This window comes from Lynx rufus, unplaced genomic scaffold (assembly GCF_022079265.1).
Source record: "Lynx rufus isolate CCGP_SWC_20201006 ecotype Redwood Valley unplaced genomic scaffold, mLynRuf1.p SCAF_44, whole genome shotgun sequence".
Taxonomy (NCBI): Eukaryota; Metazoa; Chordata; class Mammalia; order Carnivora; family Felidae; genus Lynx; species Lynx rufus.
Genome location: NW_025814861.1, coordinates 1158963 through 1180279, shown reverse-complemented (window position 1 = coordinate 1180279; position 21317 = coordinate 1158963). Strand labels below are relative to the sequence as shown.

The 21317-nt window shown below is 54.6% G+C and overlaps 1 protein-coding gene across 1 annotated transcript in view; it reads right to left on the bottom strand.

Annotated features, from left to right (window-relative positions):
* Positions 1 to 461: 461 nt before the first annotated feature.
* The window catches only part of MED27 (mediator complex subunit 27), a 200311-nt gene continuing 179455 nt past the window's right edge, over positions 462 to 21317 (bottom strand). The window contains exons 6-8 of the mRNA XM_047098125.1: positions 20554 to 20595; positions 3211 to 3288; positions 462 to 1055 (exon numbers count right to left, since the gene is read on the bottom strand). Coding sequence (XP_046954081.1) covers positions 921 to 1055; positions 3211 to 3288; positions 20554 to 20595 — 255 coding nt within the window. The 3' untranslated portion in view covers positions 462 to 920. The remainder of the gene's footprint in view (positions 1056 to 3210; positions 3289 to 20553; positions 20596 to 21317) is intronic.

Genomic DNA, 21317 nt, shown 5'->3' with positions numbered 1-21317 from the left:
ATACAAACAGGTTCTAGCTTTTGATGTTGGGGTCAAGGCCCCGAATGTCCTCAGCAAACTGGGCTGGAATCTGTTCACAGTAACGTTTAGGACAAAACCTGGGACCAACGAACCAGGTACCCCCGTCACGCCCGCTCACACGCGTTCTAGCTGCCGACACGGGCAGACTCCTTTCCCTTGGGCATGCATGTACCACTGGCTTAGTAAAAAGAAACATCTGTGCGCTTTTTCCTCAAAAAGAACAATCCGTTTTTCAAACTGCAAAAACATCTTTGAAATGGAATATTTGCCAACACTGTCCTCTCTCCTAAGCAAGAAGCAAGAAACTGTGTCCTCAGAAAGAACAAGGTTTTAAATGCAGACATTACTGTTCTTTTTTCTTCAAAAGGCCCAGATCTGCCCACATGTTCACTACACTGAATGTGGAAGGTGCTTTAAGAGACAGGAGACAAAGCCTTGTCCTGGGTACAAAACGTTTACTGCTTATGTGTATATATATATATATTAAAAAAAAAGTTACAAAACAAAACGCTCAGCATGACAGGATGTACGGACATGGGCTTATTCAGACGATAATGGCTCGTGAACATGACTTAGAGCACAGGCCCAGGAGGATCATTCGCCAACACACAAGGAAGAGCATGCTGTGTGAGTTCCTTACTCTGAGTTCTAAAAGGTTTTCTCTGCCTTCCGTTTACCACCTGCAGTGGGTAATTAGTCCCATCAAAACGAGAAGGAATCTGTTCCGCAAGTGGCTCAGCCTTAAGGTAGGACGTGCTGCTCTACGCACGGGGAGGAGTGGGGTGCTGGAGTCTACGCGGTGAGGACGGGGCCGAGCCATCAGGCTGACCGAGGGATCCAGGGATCATCTGGGAAGGTGCGGGGCAGAGCCTGGAGGCCGGCCCGGGGCTGGGGCGGGGTCACTGGCGGCAGGTGTCGTGGAAGGCTTCGAGGGTTCGGAAATCCCTCCACGTGGGGGGAAGGCCATCTTGTAGAAACTTCCCGCAGCGCTGGCACGGAGCCTGGAACAGCTTTATGTAACTTCGTAACCAGGTCTAAAAAGAGAAGTGAAGAGACAAATAAAAGAAATGGGATCCGGGAGCTTCCAATGTCATCCTTCCTGTCAAGCCTAATGATCTCGAGGCCAGAGGACTTAAGTTGGCTGTGCCCCAAAAGATAGCCTGTGACTTCACAGAAAGCTGCACGCGCCATCCACAAGGTCGTAACACTGCTGGCTGTCACTTCTGGAGCTCCCCCTGCCCCTCCCAAATGAGGGAGTTTTTAAAGTAGAAATTCCTGCTCTCAGGGGCAGGAAGTCCTCCCACAGGAGTGGCCGTGCCCTAGCGCACAGCCCGTGGCTCGGGGCCACACGTAACCACGTTTCATTTCTGTGTCCCGTGTCTCCTGACTATGCGTACTGATGTTCTCCTCGTTCGCTACCGAGAAGTGGGCACAGACAACGTGTGAAGGAAGACGTCGCATCGATGACAATGCTCGAACCCTCCACTGAGGTCAACGTGCCTTCCTTCTAATTTGATTTCAGAGGTCATCACTCACTGTCACAATGTGGCCCTTTGCACCTGTGGGGGGGCGGGGGGACAGCCTGGTGCCATCGGGTAACATAATAAGCGGCAAATACACCCCGGAGTGGTTCAGAGAGCAGAAATCTCTCGGGCATCATACATAAGGATGAGGCTCCCGTAACTCAATTCCCAAACTCAAGGAGATTTGCTACAAAAAAAAAAGAAAACTCAACCCAACCCACACCCCGCAGCAAAAGGCCTGCGAGCAAGTTAAGCACGTTCTCACTGTGACAGGGGCACGTGAATCTCATCATTTAATGTCCTCCCGAATTACGTCCATAAGAGAAAAGTGTTCTTTGAAGAGGTAGGTCGAGTTTATTGATACAAATCCTTCTGTCTTCGTCGCAGCCGCCTTCGTGGTGGCAGACCGTGGCCCCCCGACACTGCCCCCTTCCAAAGGCCAGGTGTTTGAGGTTCTGGCAACAAACGTGAGGGGGTGGACGGATCACTCAGCTAAACCATCCTCCAGTGCCGATCAAATGCAAATGGTCCCCGAGTCCCAGAGTCAGTTACCAAAGGGAAGATGGGCACGACACGTGTTAGGTTAGACGGCGACGCTCGGTACGCGTCCGAAAATGAGGAGCTTGCTGGAGGCTGTCGGCGGAACCGTCCTCCGGACACACGAAGGAACCACGACGCGCACGGCTCTGCGGACTGCCCGGGCCTGCTTGTCCGCCCTCCCCAGCACCGCGGGCGCCGATAGAGAAGTCGGGTCTGTGTCTTCCAAGAAATGAGCGGCAGGTTCTCTGGGCAGCTCACTTCCCGAGGCAAACCGTGACGGGATACGCGGGCAGCGCCACGGCAGCTGGCTGTCAACACGGATTTGGACTTGTGAACAGGTAGGTCTTCCGAGTAGGTCTCCAGCTGGCAGCCTTTCGAGCATGAGCGGCAAAGGGAGTTTCGGCCGCGGTGAAAGGTGGGCGCCCGCTGAGGTGAGGGCACGAGGCCGCGTCGGCACGATGCTGGAACAGCTGCCGGTTCCGTCAGGATCCGGTGCGGCCGGCTGACGGCCCTGCTCGGGCCAAACGGGGGTCGCGGGACAGATGTGGGCCGCAGCACGCTTTTGACTCAGCCCTGGGGTGGTGGGGAGTCCTGACTTGCGGCGTTTGCCGATTTCCATGGTGTAAACCTTGGGGTTCGACTGCAAGCTACCGACGGTCGAATAAGCGGGTTGCCAAATTCCGCACGCTTCACGGGAGCTGGCAGGAGCCAACTCCAACACACCGGCGCAACGGCCGTTTGGCTCTTTTGGGGTCACTCCCCATCCCGAGCTCCACGTCTTGGGGGCACCGCAAGACGTATCTTCGTCACTGCCACCCGCTCAGTGCCAAGCACAGGGCCTGGCATGGATTAGGAGCTCAATAAATATCTACTGACTAAATCAATGTGGGGAAACTGTGTTGGGAGATCACATCTGAAACCACCATTTGTTCAGCACGATAGAAAACACCGGTTAATTAAGTGGGAAACGGTTTCTCATAAATCCCTTCCCCGTTTAAAGGAAGCATCGGTTCTACGCTGGCCGTTGTGGGGCCCTGGCCCACTGTGAGCTGCGTTCTGAACTGCCTGTTCTTACCGGGAGGGCACCACGGTTTCCATAGGAGGCTCAGCTCTGAAGCCCACTTACCATGAAGGATCTGACCACGACGTCTGGCATCTGGGGCAGCTGATAGTGGAGCAGGGCGGTGGTGGCGTGGTCTGTCACCTGGAACCAAGGACAATGAGCGGCGTTAGATGCCCCTCCGAACCAGCGCAGAGAAAACAAAACCAATGCATTCCCTAGATAGGATAAACCAGTCTGCCTCTGGACGCCTCTTGGAGGAAAGGACATCTAAAATACAATCGGAAGTATGAAAATTAGCGAAGTTGGCGGTGGGGAGGACACAAGTGTTGGGGCCTGGAGGCAACGGAGTTGAGTTCCAGCGATGGAAAACCCTGGCGGGTGGGCGGGAGCACCTGTGAGGGGGGCGTGGCCACAGGCCAGCGGAGAGGCACAGACCGGGCAGGTCACGGAGAGACTATGGAGCCAAGTCGCTGCAGGGAACGCTGCATGAACGCAAAGGTCCTCCAGCTGTCCACATTCGACTTCATGTCGTTTTCTGAAACGTCTACTCATTTGTTTTGCAAGAGAGCGTGAGCTGGCGAGGGGCAAAGAGGGCGAGAGAGAGGGCAAGAGGGAGAATCTCAAGCAGGCTCCGTGCTGTCAGTGCAGAGCCCTCCTGGGGGCTCGAACCCATGAATCGTGAGATCATGACCTGAGCCGAAGCCCAGAGTCGAATGTTTAACCACCTGAGCCACCTCAACTTCATTTTTGCAATGGAACCCTTTCTCTGGCAGGGTAACTGGTCTTTCTGCTTTCTGTCATTCTCATTCTGTCTCATAATTTGTAGTCACAGAGATTTTATGACCAGGAATCTGGTAATTTCTGATCTTTCTCTTGGGCCTCAGTGTTCCTATTATCTTTCTGAGGAGCCTTGACGCTCAAAGTGTGGTCTTCTCTCCAACAAAAGTTGTGGCCTATTTATGGCATCTCGGAGGGCCACACCCCCCCACTGTCCCCAAACTCCAAGTAGAGGCTTTGCCAGCAGGGCCGAGGGCATGAATGCCTCAGGTCTACTAGAGGCATTCGGTGACCAGACAGAACGCACACTGGCTTGAAGCCCCAGCACTGTCCGCTGACCTTGATTCGACTACTTAATCTCTCTGGGTCTCAGTGTCCCTTCTGGAAAACAAAGGACTAGTTTCAGCTCCCCTGTAGTTCTGAAATTGGACACCACAAATTGCTAATGCCTGCCATCAATCAGCAAATTAATAGATTGTACCTAATTTGACAGTTGTGTTCACACTCGTGGTTTATCGGGTGGTCCTCACTAGGGATTCTCGTCATTATGAATGTTGTGGTTAAAAAACAAAACGAAACAAAAAAAACCCCAGATAAAACGATCACCTTTGTGAGCAAGAGTAAACATGCGTCTGCGTTGCGTAGATGCCTCAGTTTTCCAGCTGTCACCAGAACAGTAAGGGACAAGCAGCAGTGGGGTGAACTGATCAGGTGGAAAGAAACTCGAAAGGCTGCTCCAGGCCCGCAAGGCAAAGCTGCACACGATCTGGAAATCAGTCCTGCTGTGTCCACACCTAAGGCCAGAGAGGCCACACCCCAAGGTGGAGGGTGTAGGCCCCCTAGCTTACCTGAGCCTCACGTTCTCTAAATAAATGGCTGTGCGTGTGAAGCACGCCCCATCCAGCCACAAGGCAGCCCTGCCTCTCTCCCCTCCCTCTCTGCTCCTCCCGCCCTTGGGTGGGCACTCTTCCCTTGCTGGACTTTCATGGCCTGCCTGGTGGCTGGTGAAGCCACAAGATGATGAGCTCTATGGGGACAGGGATCATGCCCATCTGGTTCATGGTACGTCCCCAAGGCCTGGAACATCACCTGGCTGGCATCTAGCAGGAGCAGGTGCTCAATACATATTTGTAGAATACAGAAATAAAAATGCCACTCGCCAGGGGCGCCTGGGTGGCTCAGTCGGTTAAGCGTCTGGCTCTCGGTTTTGGCTCAGGTCATGATCTCACGGTTCGTGTGTTCGAGCCCCAAGTCGGGGTCTGTGCCGACAGGGCACGGCTTGCTTGGAATTCTCTTTCCCCCTCTCTCTGCCCCTTCCCTGCTTCTGCGTGCGTGCTCTCTCACCGTCTCTCTCAAAGTAAATACATAAACTTAAAAAAATAAAAATAAAAAAAAGTGCCCACTCACTGACGGCCACATACCAGAAACACCTGCCCTGGCTTTCTCGAAAGGACAGCTATAAGTCGTGGATCCAACATGGCTGAGAAACTGTCACCGAAGTGACTTTCAAGAGAAGTGGTACTTACTCTTTCAAGTGCAGACTGGTTTTATTTTAAGCATTTCTGACAGACAGCCTTCTAAAATGAGCAATGCTTTTTTTCTTTTTTTTTTTTAAACAGTAGTAATGATAACTTGGCAAGAAGGTGGGTGGTGACTGGGGGGGGGTGAAATTAATGGCTACAAAACACAGCAAAGCAAACTGGGCCCCACAGCCCCTGAGCTTGGAGGCTGGTTCTTACCCACCCAGACCCCTTGCCAAGCGGGACAACCCACGCAAGTGCCCCTCTGTGGGCTATCACATTTGCCATTACGAAGGAAATTTCCGGAAGAGGGAGCTTCTGGAGCATTCTTACCCCAGCGCCTACTACTTGTTTCAGTGTTTCGAGCAAGCTCGGCCCCGCACATCAGTTGCTGTCATAGCAGGGAAGCCAGGCGAGCTGTCCACTAGTTCGGGCTGCTCCTCACCCAGGACACAGAAAGCTCATCGGCGGTCCCAGGAGGCCTCTGGGACAAGCCTAGATCCGTCCGTTTCAGCAGCGTGAGCACCGGTCCTGGGGCTGGATTCCCCAGTCACACTGGCCACCCAGAGCCCACACCCCAGGCTGGCATGCCGCGTCTGGCTGCACATTTTCTTGGCTTTTCTTTGTACAGTTTTTAACACGAATGACCAACCTATAAAGTTGAGCAGCAAACGGCAAGTTAACGGAGGTGGGTACTCTCCTTATTTTCATCTTACAGAAGAGGAGGAGGAGATTCCCGGAGGCCAGGAAGATGGCTAGGTCACACAGCCGGTGAGGGGCCCTGGGTGTTTAAGCCCAGAGGCCGCGAAGCCCAAGCCTAGGCCAGCCCTCCCCAACAGGCACCCCCGGCCAGCAATCCTGGTTCTGGAAAAGGCACACGCTCCAGGTGCCCCGGGCATCATCTGCCCACACGCCCCAGCCTAAGGTTCTTGGAAAGCCGGAGTCCCGATGGGAGGTGCAGGTTAGGAGGTTTGTAAATGTGGCTGCTGGTCAGCGAGCTACTCTGGAGCAGAACTGGACGAACCGGGGAATGCCCTCCAGATACAGCTCTCGGTACCACGGCACTGTTCCGGCATCTGGCTCCCAGAGAGGGCGCCCAATTAGCTTTGCTGCTAGTGGGCTGGCCATCTGGTCAAGTGTAGCCACTTTTTCGGATGGTCCAGTGTGAGGTACTCCCTTAAATCGCCCAACGGGGGCAGGGTTTTTTTTTGTTTTTTTTTGTGCTGCCATGATCAAATGATGTTTGATTTCAGTTTCTTCAACTCTCTGTCACTGATGACAGACATTGTAATAAAGGGAAACAAAGTTGGCTGATCTACTGTATGTCCCCTCCCTTCCTCACAAACTCCTCCGCTCCTGGTTCTGGGGTTCCTGTGGCCGAACTCCAAAGCACCAGGCAAGGCATGGCTGTAGAATGGGGGGGAAATTCACCTATAATGCTCTTCCTTTCTTGTCCAAGCATTCATTCAACCTTCAATGTTTTCTTGTTTTACACTTTTCAATATTACAATTCCCCCCCCCCCCAGCATCCAAGGTGTGGGGGAAAAAACAGGCCTGGGGCAACAAAGAAATATTGCTATTAACTAATTTAGGTGAAATCCACTCGGTGCCAGGCCAGCCGAGGCTCAGGCCCCATTGTAAGGTACAGCTCCTAAGATTCCACTGGGAGATTAAAGCCACCCTGCCCAGCAGGGGAGGCTGAGGAGGGGCACTGATGCTCCTGAGGAGGGGAGACCATTCATCCCTCCACTCACCGCTGGTTACGAAAGTGCCTGCAAACAGATCAAAGCGGACCTTGAGCTGCGAGCCCCTGGCAAGGGAGGGAGGGAGGAGAAGACAAGAAAGAAACAATAAACCAGCGGGATAGGGGACCTTGGGAAGAACAGGAGAGGGGCAGCGATGCCAGGTGACCAGTGAAAGCACCGCACAGAGAGACAGGGCCACTCAAACAGCAGTGAGCAGGGGCGCCTGGCGGGCTCGGACTCTGGAGCGTGTGTCTCTTGATCTCTGGGTTGTGAGTTCGAGCCCCACGTCAGGGGTCTGGCTTACTTAAAAACAAAAAAGCTGCCCCAAACCAGTGAGCAGATAGCCACGCAGGAGCTGGGCCAGGAGCTGTCCCTTATCGCCTCCAGGCAGAGCAAACTGCAGATGTTCTGGCTCACGCTGGGGTGTGCTTCCCTCTCTATCCCGAAGGGAGCACTGCCGGGGAGCCTCTCTGAGAGTGACGTGCCCATCGCAGCCCCGGGGGGCCTCATCCCTCTCTCGGCGTCGTCCTCCTCCGCCAACCAGGGCTTACCGAAATTGTGTCCCCAGCTCAAACAGGTGAAGGTCTTCGTGTCCCCAGACTGGCAGGGAACTAAGCTCGGAGGGAGAAAGGAATCTTTCAAGAGCCCTTGAGACAGCTGCCAGTCACACTGGTGAAGGAGATGCCAGTCAAAACAAGTCTCCCAAGGCTCCTCTCCCATATTGCGTGTGAGCCTCTCTGACGTCTGCACTCCGGAACCCGAGAGCGAGGGGTGCTCGGGAAGTCACGAGTTAGGTCGGCCGAAGCCACGGCAGCGCTGCCTGCAGTGAGGGCCACGGCCCTGCGCGAGGTGATGCGCACTGCACAGCCGGGAAGGGGCTGGGGCCCGGGAGCCGGCCTGCACGGGTCTGGGTCTTGTCTGCTACTCAGGGGCTGCGTGACCTTGGGCACGGACTGCGTGAGCCAGTGCCAGGGAAGCACTGGGACGGCGCCTGACAAACAGCAGCCACCGACTGCTCTGGTCTCTGATCTGTAGAGGAAGAACCAAGGACAGAGCGGTGACAAGCGTAAGGGTCAGCGGGACACAGGAAGGGGACAAAAACTCTCAACATACTATCACTCCTCAGCAGTTCCCTAAAGTGAGAGTCTGGCGTACAGCTCTTCCCCGACTTACGACGGGCTTGCGTCCCGATAAAACCACCCTAAGTTGAAAACGCATTTAATACTCTCAACCTACCGAACGTCACAGCTTAGCCTGGCCTACTTTACATGTGCTCCCGGCATGTGTGCAAGCCTACAGCTGGGCAGAGCCGTCCGACACGAAGCCTGTTCTGTAATAAAGTGCTGGATATCGCGTGTAACGTACTGAAGACAGTACCGAAAGTGACCAGCGGAGTAGTCGTCGGGGGGGGGGGTCGCCCTCGTGACGGCAGGGCTGACTGGAGCTGTAGATGTTGGCCAGCGTCACGAGACAGCATCAGACCGCTCACCGCTAGCGGGAGGGAAAATCCAATTCAAAATCTGAAGTGTCCTTTCTGCTGAATGTGTGTCGCTTCTGCACCGTCGTAAGGTCAAAAAATCGTAAGCGGAGCCAGCGTAAGTCAGGGACTTGCTTGGTGGCCCAGGAATCGCCCTCGGGGCTTCTTGAGCTTGCCAAGGTCGTAGGCGTCACCCTGCCGAGGCTTCCGGGCCGGACTGGGGAGGCCGCAGGGCGGCAGAGGTGACGGGGCGCCAGGCACCATCCCTCAGCTTCTAGAAGGTAGTCCAGGCTGGGGGCCAGGATGTGTGTGGTTAAAAAGCTCCCCAAAGTGACTGTCAGCAGCATTAGGGACCACAGGTGAATGGACCGCTTGCGTCCCACCAGCCAGTGGGAGCTGAGCCCGCACCTGGGCTCTGGCAGTTAGTGCCGCTCTTGCTAATGCGACCGACGGAGAGCACCGAGCGAGGCATCTGTCAGCACAGAGCCCACAGCCTGAGGCCACCACTGCCAAGCCAGGAGAGCTGAGCGGGTCCCGCAAGGTTCGCAGGGCAAGTTCAGCACCCAAGTGTCCAGAAGTTGCTTATTTAAAAGAGAGGCAAGGTGGAGCCCCAGATTCTGGCTTCCCTCCAGCCGATACCTGCTTTCCCAAACTCTGAAGGGACCACGCGGTCTCTGGCCGACAGTAACAGGACCAGAGGCGGCGTGCCGGGAAAGGTGATGTGGAACTGTCAGGAGACCGGAGTTCAGTCCCGGATTCACCACTAATTATCCGGGTGACCTTGGCCGCATCGCTCTCCCCGCTGGCCCTGGGAAAGGAACACGAGGCTGGGATCCCCGGCACCGGAGGTCGAGCTTTTCAGTGGACGCAGCTGCAGGGCCTGACTGCACGCCCCGAGGGTACCCCTGTGCTGAGCTCCACCCTCAGGCCAACCAGCAGTGACACCGAAGCCCTTTGTTCTTTTAAAAAGGACGAGCTGGTCTGCCCCCACCCCCCTCCAGGAACGCGCCCTCCGCCTCCCCGCGCGGTCCTCGACTTCTGGGCCGGTCGCGAAGAGCCTGGGGAGCCCGGCTCAGACCCAGGGAGACCGTCCGCACAGACTGCTCTCGGTGCCGGCAGCCTCCTCGCACGGTGATGGCCTCCAAGAGCTGTGCAGCACAGACGAGGTATTTGCTACTTGGTTGTAACACGCTGCAACCCAAAGGAAAAAAACACACTTCTGTTCACTGGATGTACTTTAATGCTGCGCAAAGAGAGCAGCCCAGGACGTCGGGGTCTCCACTCAGGGCTCTGCCAAGGACAGACCCACCCTTAAGGAGAGGGGCCCCAGCAACCTCTCAGAATGAGAACATTCTTTGTGGGTCCAAGGAGTCAAAGACGGGAACGCCGTGTGTTAAACGTTCAACGAGACAGCGATCCCTGCCGGCCACGCTGCTCCGAGGAGGGGCACGGGCTTTATGAAGAATATTTAAAACGGCCCCCGAAGTACTCATTCCACGAAAAGAGAAGCCATCATTATTTCCAAATGGGAATGCTATGAAGTCAGTCTTGAAAGTGCTGGGGGTGGGGGCGATGGGGCCGGAGCAGGGACAAGCCTCTAAAGCTGGGATAAAAGTCCAGTAGAGCGGAAGCTGGTGGTTTCATTTTATTATGTGCCCCGAGTCTCTAATCCGCCCCCTGGATCTGTATGCCGCGGGATCGTCAGGCCCAGAGGCCCGAGGAGAGAGCATCGCAGTCCGGGGGGACCGGGGATTACTTAGACAAGATCGATTCTTCCCTCTCTGCCGATGAAGGGGCCATCTGCATGGGCTTTGAAGGGCTTCTCGCTGTCCCCGGAGCCTGGCAGTGCCGCCGGGGGGTGGCGGGAGGGGGGTGGGAGAGCAGAGGCAGGGTTGCCCGCGTGGGAACTAGACAGGTCAACACGGACGCGGCTGCTCCCTCTTGCTTGAAAAGTGGCCACAGTTTTGAGACGCAGCTCGGTCTGAGAAGGGTGAGACCTTGTCTATCAAGTATTGACCACGGCCCGTGGCACCTACCAGCGCTTCCATAAAGGAGTTTTGTTTGGTTTGGGGGTTTTGCCCCGATCTCTTTCAAGTTGCAGCCAAGATGCCACGGACACCCTGAAGGGAAGCCCCTCAACCCCCTGGACCTGAGTGCTGGTTGCTGACGGCCTCTGGAGGCAAACGACAACAAACCACACACACACACACACACACACACACACACCACGGGGGACTTGGAAACACCGTGGTGTGGCGCCTGAGGGCCCGGATGACCTGGAGGTCCCAGCCATGCGTCCCTCGGCCTCACGACATACTCCGTCACTGCTGGCCACTCTGACTCCTCCCAAACCTGTTTTCCTGGCCCTTCTGTCCCTTTGCCCGTAACCCTCAGCAGCATCTGTGGACACCCCAGCCCCCCACTTGCCTGACCTGTAAGCAGGAGCCCTGCCTGGCCCCAGGCTGTGTTCTCCGTGAGGATGAGGTCGTGCTGGCCTCGTGTGGCCTCCGTGGGCCTAGCTCGGGGCATCTACAGAGAGGAGAGTGCTCAAAAAGGGGGCTCCGTGCTGGTGCCACTCGCCTGGTAGGACCCTGAGTGAATGACAGACAACGTAGGCGAGATTCTATTGATTTATTTTTGGCCAGTGACGTTCGGGGAGCAGAGTGGAGGTGTGGGAGTGGGAAAGGCAGAGGTCGCGGGGCGCTGCCGGGAGGAGGGCCTGGGTGAACGGGGAAAGCCCAGGGTGGCCACGAGGGAACTCTCCAGAGTGCTGACCAGCCTCAAGCTTCTGCCACAGGCCTCGTGCAGGGCTGAGAGGAGCTGCACACAAAAGGTCCTTGACATTTCCCAGGATTAAGGAATTAAAGCTCTTCATTTAGATGAACAAAAAACAGTTCCATGCTTTCCAGATGGTAAAATGCCAGATTCTGTTGCTGGCTGCCAGGAGAGTCCAAGCCCAAAGACACCTGAACTGTTCTGTACCCACTTGGTGTGATGTTATTTTCTGCAGGAACAGCCTTGCAGTTAGAGAAACACATCCAAAGACATCTGGGCTCCCAAGAAAACCCAGACAATACCACCTACTTCCCTATGAAAACCGAGGCAACCGCAGGGAAAAGAACAGAGTCTGCAGAGCTGGGAGAGAGCCCCGCCGCCCTGCTGCTGGCTGCCTTCTGCCCAGGTCCTGCTGGGTGGGGGACATGGGGCGTCAGGGCAGAACACATTGCTCTCGGGCGCCTTCTGGGGATCACCAGAGGTGCCCCTGGGCCTCTCAGGACACGGGGGAACGTTTCAGGTCCTGGGACCATGATTCTATGCCAGCACGTCACGGCTGCCCAAGAGGCACTGCTGGGCGGTGGTAATTCTGGGCACGGCTCACTTTGTGCCCGGTGGGGCGGTCATATGCCCGGACAGAACTGAAGATGGCTGTCGCTTTGGTGGGAGCATGTGGGTTGTTGTGGCAGCTGGTCTTTGGATTACCTCACTAAGAACACGTAACGTCAAGCGGGCTGTATGTATATATTTGGCCACGGATTCTGAGTTCCGCGTCCCTTCCCCCGTAGGGTAACAGCAGCCATCACTCACTGAGCACTTCCTCTGGGCAGCCACAGTGCCAAGCACTTCTTAAGCTTTATCATCATGCAGAATCCTCACGATATGGACCCCACAAAGTAGGTTCTTTTTTTTTCTTTTTTTAAAATATTTTTAAATGTTTATTTATTCTTGAGAGAGAGAGAGAGAGTGCAAGCAGGGGAAGGGCAGAGAGAGAGGGAGACACAGAATCTGAAGCAGCTCCAGGTTCTGTCCGAGCTGTCAGCACAGAGCCCGACGCGGGGCTCGAACCACAGACTGTGAGATCACGACCTGAGCCGAAGTCGGCCGCTTCACCGACTGAGCCCCCCAGGCGCCCGTATTGTTTCCCCTTGTAACGGCCCCGGGACCTGAAGCGTGGAGAGGCTGAGTCTCAGCTGGCGACTCCACGTGGGGGAGAGCCGGTTGCACGTCCAGCCCGGCTGACCCCAGAGCCTGAGTCTTCTCTACTGTGTCCACAGTGAAGAGACTGCGAAGAGGTGCAGTGAAGACAAGAGGAGACATGAGGAGGCGTCAGCAAGGTGGGAGATGGGCCGGGGGAGGAGAGCTCCCCTAGGAGAGGAGAGCGGTCACTGCGGGCGAGCACCCGAGGGAAGTCGGGGGAGCCACGGACTGGAGGTGCCCCGTGCACTCCATGCCTGTCGACTCAACCTCCCACCACTTCTCTGAGGCGAGTATTCGTCTGATCTCCATCTTACACACGGGGAAACTGAGGCAAGTCGGGCCACAGAGGGAGTAGCGGTCACCTGGCAGAACGGCTCTCAGTCACTGTGCCGGACTGCCAGTCTCTGGAAGGGTCACTGCGGGGAATGCTGACCGGGGCCCGAGACTGGACTGGGCGGGGGGGGGGGGGGAGGCGAGGCAGCCTGGTGGCCCGTGGGAACAGGGCTGGGAAATGCTGGGGGGCCAGGCTTCCCGGAAGCACTTGCCGGATTCTGGCCTGGAGCGCACAGAGCCTCGGGCCACCCGTCAGGAAGAAGCCGGCTACAGAGATGAGGCCGACTCCCTGCCTCCTCTAACGGCAGAGAGCCGAGAACCGCCTCCAGCAGGGTGGGCCGCGCCCTCCCGCTCCACCCCGACCGCAGAACGGTGTATGAGCAAGTACCCGGACAAGGCTCTCGGGCATCACCACGCTCGGCAGTGGCGGAGGGCGCCTTGTGGAGGAAGGTGTCGGGCTATCGCGAGGGGGAAATGAATGATCAAATCTGTTCTGTGGATACTCGCATGTGCCCCTTACAAGAAAAGGTGGTGACGAAGCAGTACTCAAGCAGTAGGCGGACAGTGATGATCCGTCCCCGCCACTCTCAGCGCCCAGGGCCCCTCGGGCTGGCGCACCACAACATCCACTCCCGTCTTCCTTCTGCTTATCCAACCCGCTCAATACGGCCCGGCTCTCGGCTCGGGAAAGGCTGCCCTCGGGGACGACCCTGGAATTGTCTGCCACCGCTCCTTCCCTGAAGCGAGTCGATGGCCCGGTCTAGGCCCCCGCAGGCCTTCCTCTGGCACCGCCCCTGGTCTGGGGTCGGCCCGCTGGCCCTCGCACCTCGTTTTATCTTTCTGGGAGCACCAGGGCACACGAGGCAGCAGCGGGAGGCACAGGAACACAGCGCCAAATGCCGCAGTTCGTTCTGCGACCGCGCGGCTTCCTCTGAAGCCTCTGGAACGATGACTGTGGACTCCGAGCTGGGCATCCGCGGGCTACGGCTTCTGTGCTTCCCTCCGAGTGGAAACGTCGCGAAGGATGCGCCAGCCCCCGTGGTATGATCTCTCCCGTCCCCACCTGCCCGTCTTGGCTGCACACGCGCCCCCACCTCTCAGCCTCCCCGCCGGGACTTAACGCAGGAAGTAGCCGCAGATTTGCTCGCACTCTTCCTAAGCGCCGGGATGAAAACGCACACGGTTTTGAAACGAGGAGGCTAAAGATCAAAACGGTGGCTGCCCCTGCAGAGTTTAAATGTCAGGAAAATACGAACACGCCTGAAACCCTTCCTGGCTCTTTGTGCTTCTGCCCTTTCAGACGGCCCCCCATTCCTAAGTCCCATTCTCCAAGTCTGCTCTGCTGGAGACGGGCCGGCTATAAAAAGCCTCTTCGCCCTAGGACGAAGCGCACAGAGCCTCCGGGGCACCGCAGGAAATGACAGGAGCCTGTCGGCAGCCGTGGCCCCACAGCACGCTGTCCCCAGCCCTCCGCCGGGGGAAGGGGTCTAATGAGGAAGAGGGAAAGGGCCTACTGACAGTCCCCGCTGCAGACAAAAGGCAGGCCACATTTCGATTCACGTGGGGGGACTTGCGACAGGACCTCATGTGCCTGTCTTTGACCCAGGGAGTCCCGCGCACGCGGCCTGAGGAGGATTTGACAGGCGTGTGCTTCTATTCTCTTAGCTCCTGACATTATCTTCCGGGAATAAAAAGGCAAGTGTGAGCTCCGCGCAGCTCTGTGAAGCAGCCCCCCTCCCACCACCTTGCTTTGTCACATCAAGGGCAAGACCCGGGAGGGGTCCCACCTTCCCAGCACGCCTCTCTCTGCGGCCGCCGCGGCTGCTTGCGGGCAGGGAAATACACAATCCGTGGTAACTGCCACCACATGGCGAAGGAAGTCCTGGCGCTCTGCGGCACAGCAATGCTGGGAGAGGGTGCCTCCCGCCGTTCGAGGAGGCCGGGGCCGGCGGCACACAGCTGCGGCACCTGTCACCACGGGCACTGTTTTCTGCTGGGGAGAGCCCCTCTTACCGATGACCAAGGATGCTCCTTGACCGTGTCACTGTCGTCTGAAAATGCACTCTGCTCCTGATTCGGGTCCGGCCTTTCCGGACAGTGGGGATAACTAGCCCTCCCCTGCCTGGTCCGCCTGCGTGGGTGTCAGAGGGCCGACGCCAGGCAGGAGGGGACGTTTTCCGCGGCACTGTCAGTTGCTTTCTGGGAACTGCTACCAGTAACGTCGATCGGGGACACCCGAAATCTAAGTGGGTGGACAAGCAGCAAATAGGATTCTGAGACAAAGCGGAGACTAAAAGGGAGAGTTTAGAAGTGTTGCCCCCTAACTCTTCTCTGTTGGCATTCTGAGTCTGAAATGCCAAATAGCATCCCATAAATCGCACCAGATCCTCAGAACCCGCAGCAAAGTGGCCCCAGCTTTGCTCTATCGTGCGGTGTATCCCCTGTCCCCCAACGTGGCCCGAGACTCACACAGAAAAATAAGCAAGGTACCGTCCTGCCCCTTCGTGAGTGAGGCCACACTATGTGTCCCCATCCTCCCCACCAGCGTCTAACGCAAACACGGGACTTTTTAAACAAAACCCCAAACCCTTTCCATGTGATGATGATTAGTTAAAAGCTTCACTGATAAAAGATTGAGCTTAATTCTATACTATTTTCCAGTATCTTCCTTACACTGACAGCAAACAGACAATGTTTTAGTCGGGAAGCCAGAGGACTCTTTAACCCGCAAACCCTTACCTGCCCCTGGAACAGGAAAAGGACTCTTCACTCCCTGTAATCAGAGGGTACCATCCCCTATCCCCAAATTATGGCTCGTTAATTGAGTACAGGTCAGTATCAGAGGTCAAGTCCATTTAGGTAACAACAGTCGAAGGTACGGATGACAAGGAGCGTCACAAAGGGCTCTGCCCACATACGACGCGCCGATCAGCAGTTGAGGTAAAACCCCCATCCCTACAAATGCGTCCGCTTCTCCTGCTTCAGACGCGTTACATAAACTACGAGGGAGGAACTGGGGAGGGGGGGCTCTCCACGTCTCTGGCTAGACTAATATCAAATTTTAAACACTGCTTCTGTGTGTGTTTGTGGTTTTAAACAAATACAAAGAGTGCTTGGCGGGTTATTTTTAGGGGAGGTAGAATAAAAATATAGCACTGTCTCTCCACATCTATGCCTGACCAAATCTGTGTCTCACACATTTCACAACTTCCTAATAAACTTTACGCTCGCATTCAAAAATACTTAATACTACACAGAACATTAAAATACACACACACACACACACACACACACACACACATATATGCAAAGGCAAGCATGTGCAAGCCCTTGTCACACGGGGTATTTGTATGGAAATTGGGACCATTGTCAAAAGGCCAGGTTATGGTCTGCAACGCTCATGGCTCCCTGAAGCCCCCGCCTGCCTGTGCGGAGCCCGGGGAAGGGAGCTCATCGCAATACCACAGAGGGACACCAAGAGGAAGCAGGTTAAAAAAACAAAACCACTTTAATGCTCCTCACTATCGAAGTGACACACAGTGCAAGATAATGACGGCTGTCCTTTCTCTTTAGAATGCTTTTCCACAGCTGCTGGGGGAAAACTGACGAACGCAGTCAGCCTGGATAAAGTCGGCACTCAAGGCTGAGACCTTACGCATGCTCAACAAGTACGTGCCGCAGGTATGGTCGCTTAGATAAGGACGCTACGACTCACGTGCAGCAGCCTGCCCGTGACCACACACATTTTCCTGCAGGCTCTGGGCCGAGAGTCGGCGGCTCTTTTCTCCATTCTCCTTCTAGCTAGCTCAGCTGGGTAAAGGAGTGTTAGAGGAGTCAAGACCATGATTTTCTTTTTAAAATAAACTCAATTTTGGACTAGAAAAGTTACAACGATGGTGCACGCAGCTCCCACGTACCCCTCGCCCAGTTTCCCCCTGTTAATATCCTTCACGACTTGGCACAACTAAGAAACCAGCATTGGTTACTTACTATTGATTCAACTCATTTTCTCATTAACATCCTCTTTTTGTTTCATGATCCGACCCAGGATTGCATGTTCTATTTGACTGTGATAAGATCGTGAAGCTTCAGGGGCGCCTGGGTGGCTCAGTCGGTTAAGCGTCTCACTTCGGCTCAGGTCATGATCTCACGGTTCATGGGTTTGAGCCCCGGGTAGGGTTCTGTGCTGACAGCTCGGAGCCCAGGGCCTGCTTTGGATTCTGTGTCTCCCTCTCTCTCCGCCCCTCCCCTGCTCATACTGTCTCTCTCTCAAAAAAACATTAAAAAAGAAAAAAAAAAAAAGATCGTGAAATTTAATGCTTTTACAGGCTCCCTAAATGTGTGGTGTTGCGTCTCAGACCCCTCTCCTAGCCCCAGGCATCTGTCCTACCTTAGCCTTTCACGTACAAGGGTCCAGGGAACAACGTGGAGTGATGTATTAAACACCATTAGAGGGCTGGTCCATTATGCTGCTTTGATACAAAAGCCTTAAGCTCACTGCTTAATGGGGACGGGGTCTCCTTTCGGGGTGATGAAAAGGTTTTGGGAGTAGAGGGTTCCACAGCACCACAAAGGTTCTACAAATCACAGAATTGTGTTAATTTTATGTTGTGTGAATTTCACCTGCGTTACAAAAAAAACAACAAAAAAAACCACAACAAACCTCTGTGCTCTCCCTCTAAGCTACCTGGCATCCCTTGGACGCAACTATGACTCAAGTGGAAATGATGTGGGCTCAGCTTTCAAAACCGTGTCCCTCCTCCGCACCAATCCCTTCAATGGAATCGAGAATAAGATCCAAATTCTGCAGCAGGACCTAGAGGCACCTGCCCAGCCTGGGCTCTGCCTCTCTGCTCCACTGCACGCTCCGATGGCCCAGCCCTCGATGGTTCTTAGAACCTGCTCCTCAACACCAGGTTTCTGGGCTGCCGCTTCCGTGGCCCGCCAAGCGTCTCCCGTGGCTCTCCGCACGACCGGCGCGTCTCATGAGGTGCCCGTCCTGTTAGGTTTTGCCCCATAAAGTCCTCCTGGCACCGCCCCAACGAGGGGGGCCCCTCCTGTTCTGGATTTCGGGCCCTCATTAACAACCTAGAGTCGTCATCTTCCCCGTCTGTCTCGTTTTCCCTTGTATCCCTAGCACCTCGCGCTAGGTGCCTGGCACATGGCAAAAGGGGCTCAATAAATAACTGTTGCTGAGCCGGATGAGGCAGCAGAGGAAACTGCAACCAACTCCATCATGTCCACTGGCGAATGAAAGCAGAGACGGGGGATGGCTGAGGGCAGGGGAAAGTAGCCGGCACCCCGCAGGGGAACCGGCTGGGGCGCCGTGGGGGGCCGCGGGGAGCCCGCGTAAGCCCCAGGTGCTGAGCTGCTCCGGGGAAGGGCCCCTTCCACCATCAGAAGCTGGGAGAGGATCTTCTGTAGTCACATTGCCTTTCTTCCGACATTTCCCAAACACCATTTCGTGGGGAAGCCCGACATTGGAAAAAGAAGTCACCAGGGTGTTGGGTGGGGGTGCGGGTAGGGTGAAGACGGGGCCAGCCTGCCTCTCTCAGCCTGTGCTAGGCACCTGCGTAGACCACAGGGCTCTGAGGAACGGAGCTTAAAAACTGGGTTAGCTTGGAACTCAAAAGCCTCTGTGTTTTTCTTTTTTCTTTTTTTTTTTTTAAGGTCTGATTTCTGTACAGCAAAACTCACCCTTTGTAGGTGTGAGAGAACAGGAAAAAATACATGTATTTTTTTCATCTCCGTCCCTGGTTCCTGGCATAGAGCTCCTGAAACCCTAAGTGACAGAGTGCTAGGGGTATCTCTTGTTCTAATGAGGGGACCATGGGTGGGCACCTGGATGGGGGCTGGTCACCAGAAAGACCAAGCCATGATCAGAGTAATTAGAGGCTTAGAATTTTCCGTCCCATCCCCCATCCTCCAGAGAAAGGGAGTGGGGCTGGAAACAGAGTTAATGATCGAGTATGTCTGCGTGAGGGGGCCTCCATGAACTCCCAGCAGCACAGGGGCGCTGGGCTGGCTCAGTTGGTGGACTCTTGATCTCAAGAGTTGTGAGTTCGAGCCCCACGCTGGGTGTAGAGATTACTTAAATATTGGGGCGCCTGGGTGGCGCAGTCGGTTAAGCGTCCGACTTCAGCCAGGTCACGATCTCGCGGTCCGTGAGTTCGAGCCCCGCGTCGGGCTCTGGGCTGATGGCTCGGAGACTGGAGCCTGTTTCCGATTCTGTGTCTCCCTCTCTCTTTGCCCCTCCCCTGTTCATGCTCTGTCTCTCTCTGTCCCAAAAATAAATAAAAATGTTAAGTCTTCTTAAAAAAAATAAAAATAACATAAAATAAAATAAAATAAAATAAAATAAAATAAAATAAAATAAAATAAAATAAAATAAAATAAAATAAAATAAAATAAAATCTTGGGGCGCCTGGGTGGCTCAGTCGGTTAAGCATCCGACTTCGGCTCAGGTCACGATCTCACGGTTCGTGGGCTCGAGCCCCGCATCAGGCTCTGTGCTGACAGCTCGGAGCCTGGAGCCTGTTTCCGATTCCGTGTCTCCCTCTCTCTCTGCCCCTCCCCCACTCGTGCTCTGTCTCCCTCTGTCTCAAAAATAAATAAACATTACAAAATTAAAAAAAAAATAAAGAAAGAAAAAAAGAAAGAAAAGAAAATCTTAAAATCCCAGTAGTACAGGGCTCGGGGCGCTTCCAGACTGGCCAACACAACCCCAGAAGGGTGATGTGCCCCCACTCCACAGGGACAGAAGCGTCTGTGCTTGAGACCCTCCCAGACCTTGCCCTGTGTGCCTCTTCATCTGGCTGTTCACCTGTATCCTTTCTCGGGTCCTTTCATAAACCGGGAGGAGTTAAGTAGGCATGTCCCTGAGTTGTGCGAGCTGCTCTGGCGAATTAACAGATGGGCGCCGGGGAACCTCTAATCTACGGCTGGTAGCACAGAAGCACGGGTGAGAACCCGAACTTGTCGCTGCGGTGTCTCCGGGTACACAGTGTCAGACTGAGCTAAGCTGTAGGACACCCAGCTGGGGTCCGGGACTTGCCTGTTATTGTGGGGCAAAACCCCACACGTCTGGTGACCAGAAGAGGCAGAAGTGAAGTGTTTTATGTGCCCAGTAAAGGCGACTCACTGGAGACAAACACAGGAGGGAAGGACTGGGGTGTCCCCTGTGTAGGAAGGAAAACGCAGGTCTTCCTCTAGGGTAGGTATATGGTTGCAGGAGTTTGGAAACATAATAGTGTGCAATCACCACCACAATTAAGATCCAGAATATTTCCATCACCCTAACACATCTCCTCTTGCCCCTTTGGGGACAATCTCTTGCCCTTACTCCTAGCCCCTGGAAACCACTGGTCTGATTTCTGTCCCTAAGGTTTTCTCTTTTCTAGAATGTCATATAAGTGGAATCGTATCGTAAGCAACCTTTTGTGTCTGGCTTTTTTCATTAAACACACACACACACACACACACACACAACAACCCTCTAACTTAAGACCAATGTGTATACTTTAAAGCATTCACATTTCTCTTACTGCCTCATGAGTAAGAAGCAAAAAATAAAGCTTACCTTCTGGAAAACTTGATAGTTGGATTTGGACCATATATCAAGCTGGGGGGGGGAAAAGACAGAAAAGCATCATCAGCATCGCTTTTAGAATTTTGGACTTCAAGAGATGACGCTGTAACCCCTGCTATACCTGTCAGCTTGAAATAATAAACGTGATTACGGAATAACAGAACCATGGCATTGCACAGGCGTCTCAAATGTCCTGCTTGACTTTCTTCTTTCTCAGCCTGTCAGTGATTTAAGGAAGCCAACAGAAGGGACACAGAGAAGTCAGTTGGAGCCACCTGCTGCATCCAAGGCCACATGAGCTGAGCTTCTGGCTCACTCTTCTAACCTGGACTCCTACCATGGTTCTGTCGAATGCCAATGTCAATCCTGCCTCAGGACCTTTACACTTGCTGTACCCTTTGCCTGAAATCCTCACATAGCTCCTCGTAGCTCTCTGCAGCTCAAATGTCACCTTATTAGAGAGTCATATGCCAGTTACCATGTCTAAGATATTATTTCCACATGTGCTATCTTGATTCTCTTTGTCTTTTTAAAAATTTGAAATTTTCATTGTGCTTAAAACTGTCTGGAACTTTTTTTTTAAGTTTATTTAAGAGAGAGAGGGAGAGCAGGGGAGGAGCAGGGAGAGGGAGAGGGAGAGGGAGAGGGAGAGGGAGAGGGGGAGAGAGAGAGAGAGAAAGAGAGAGAGAGAGAGAGAGAGAGAGAGAGAGAATCCCAAGCCGGCTGGCTCTGAGCTGTCAGCACAGAGCCCAATG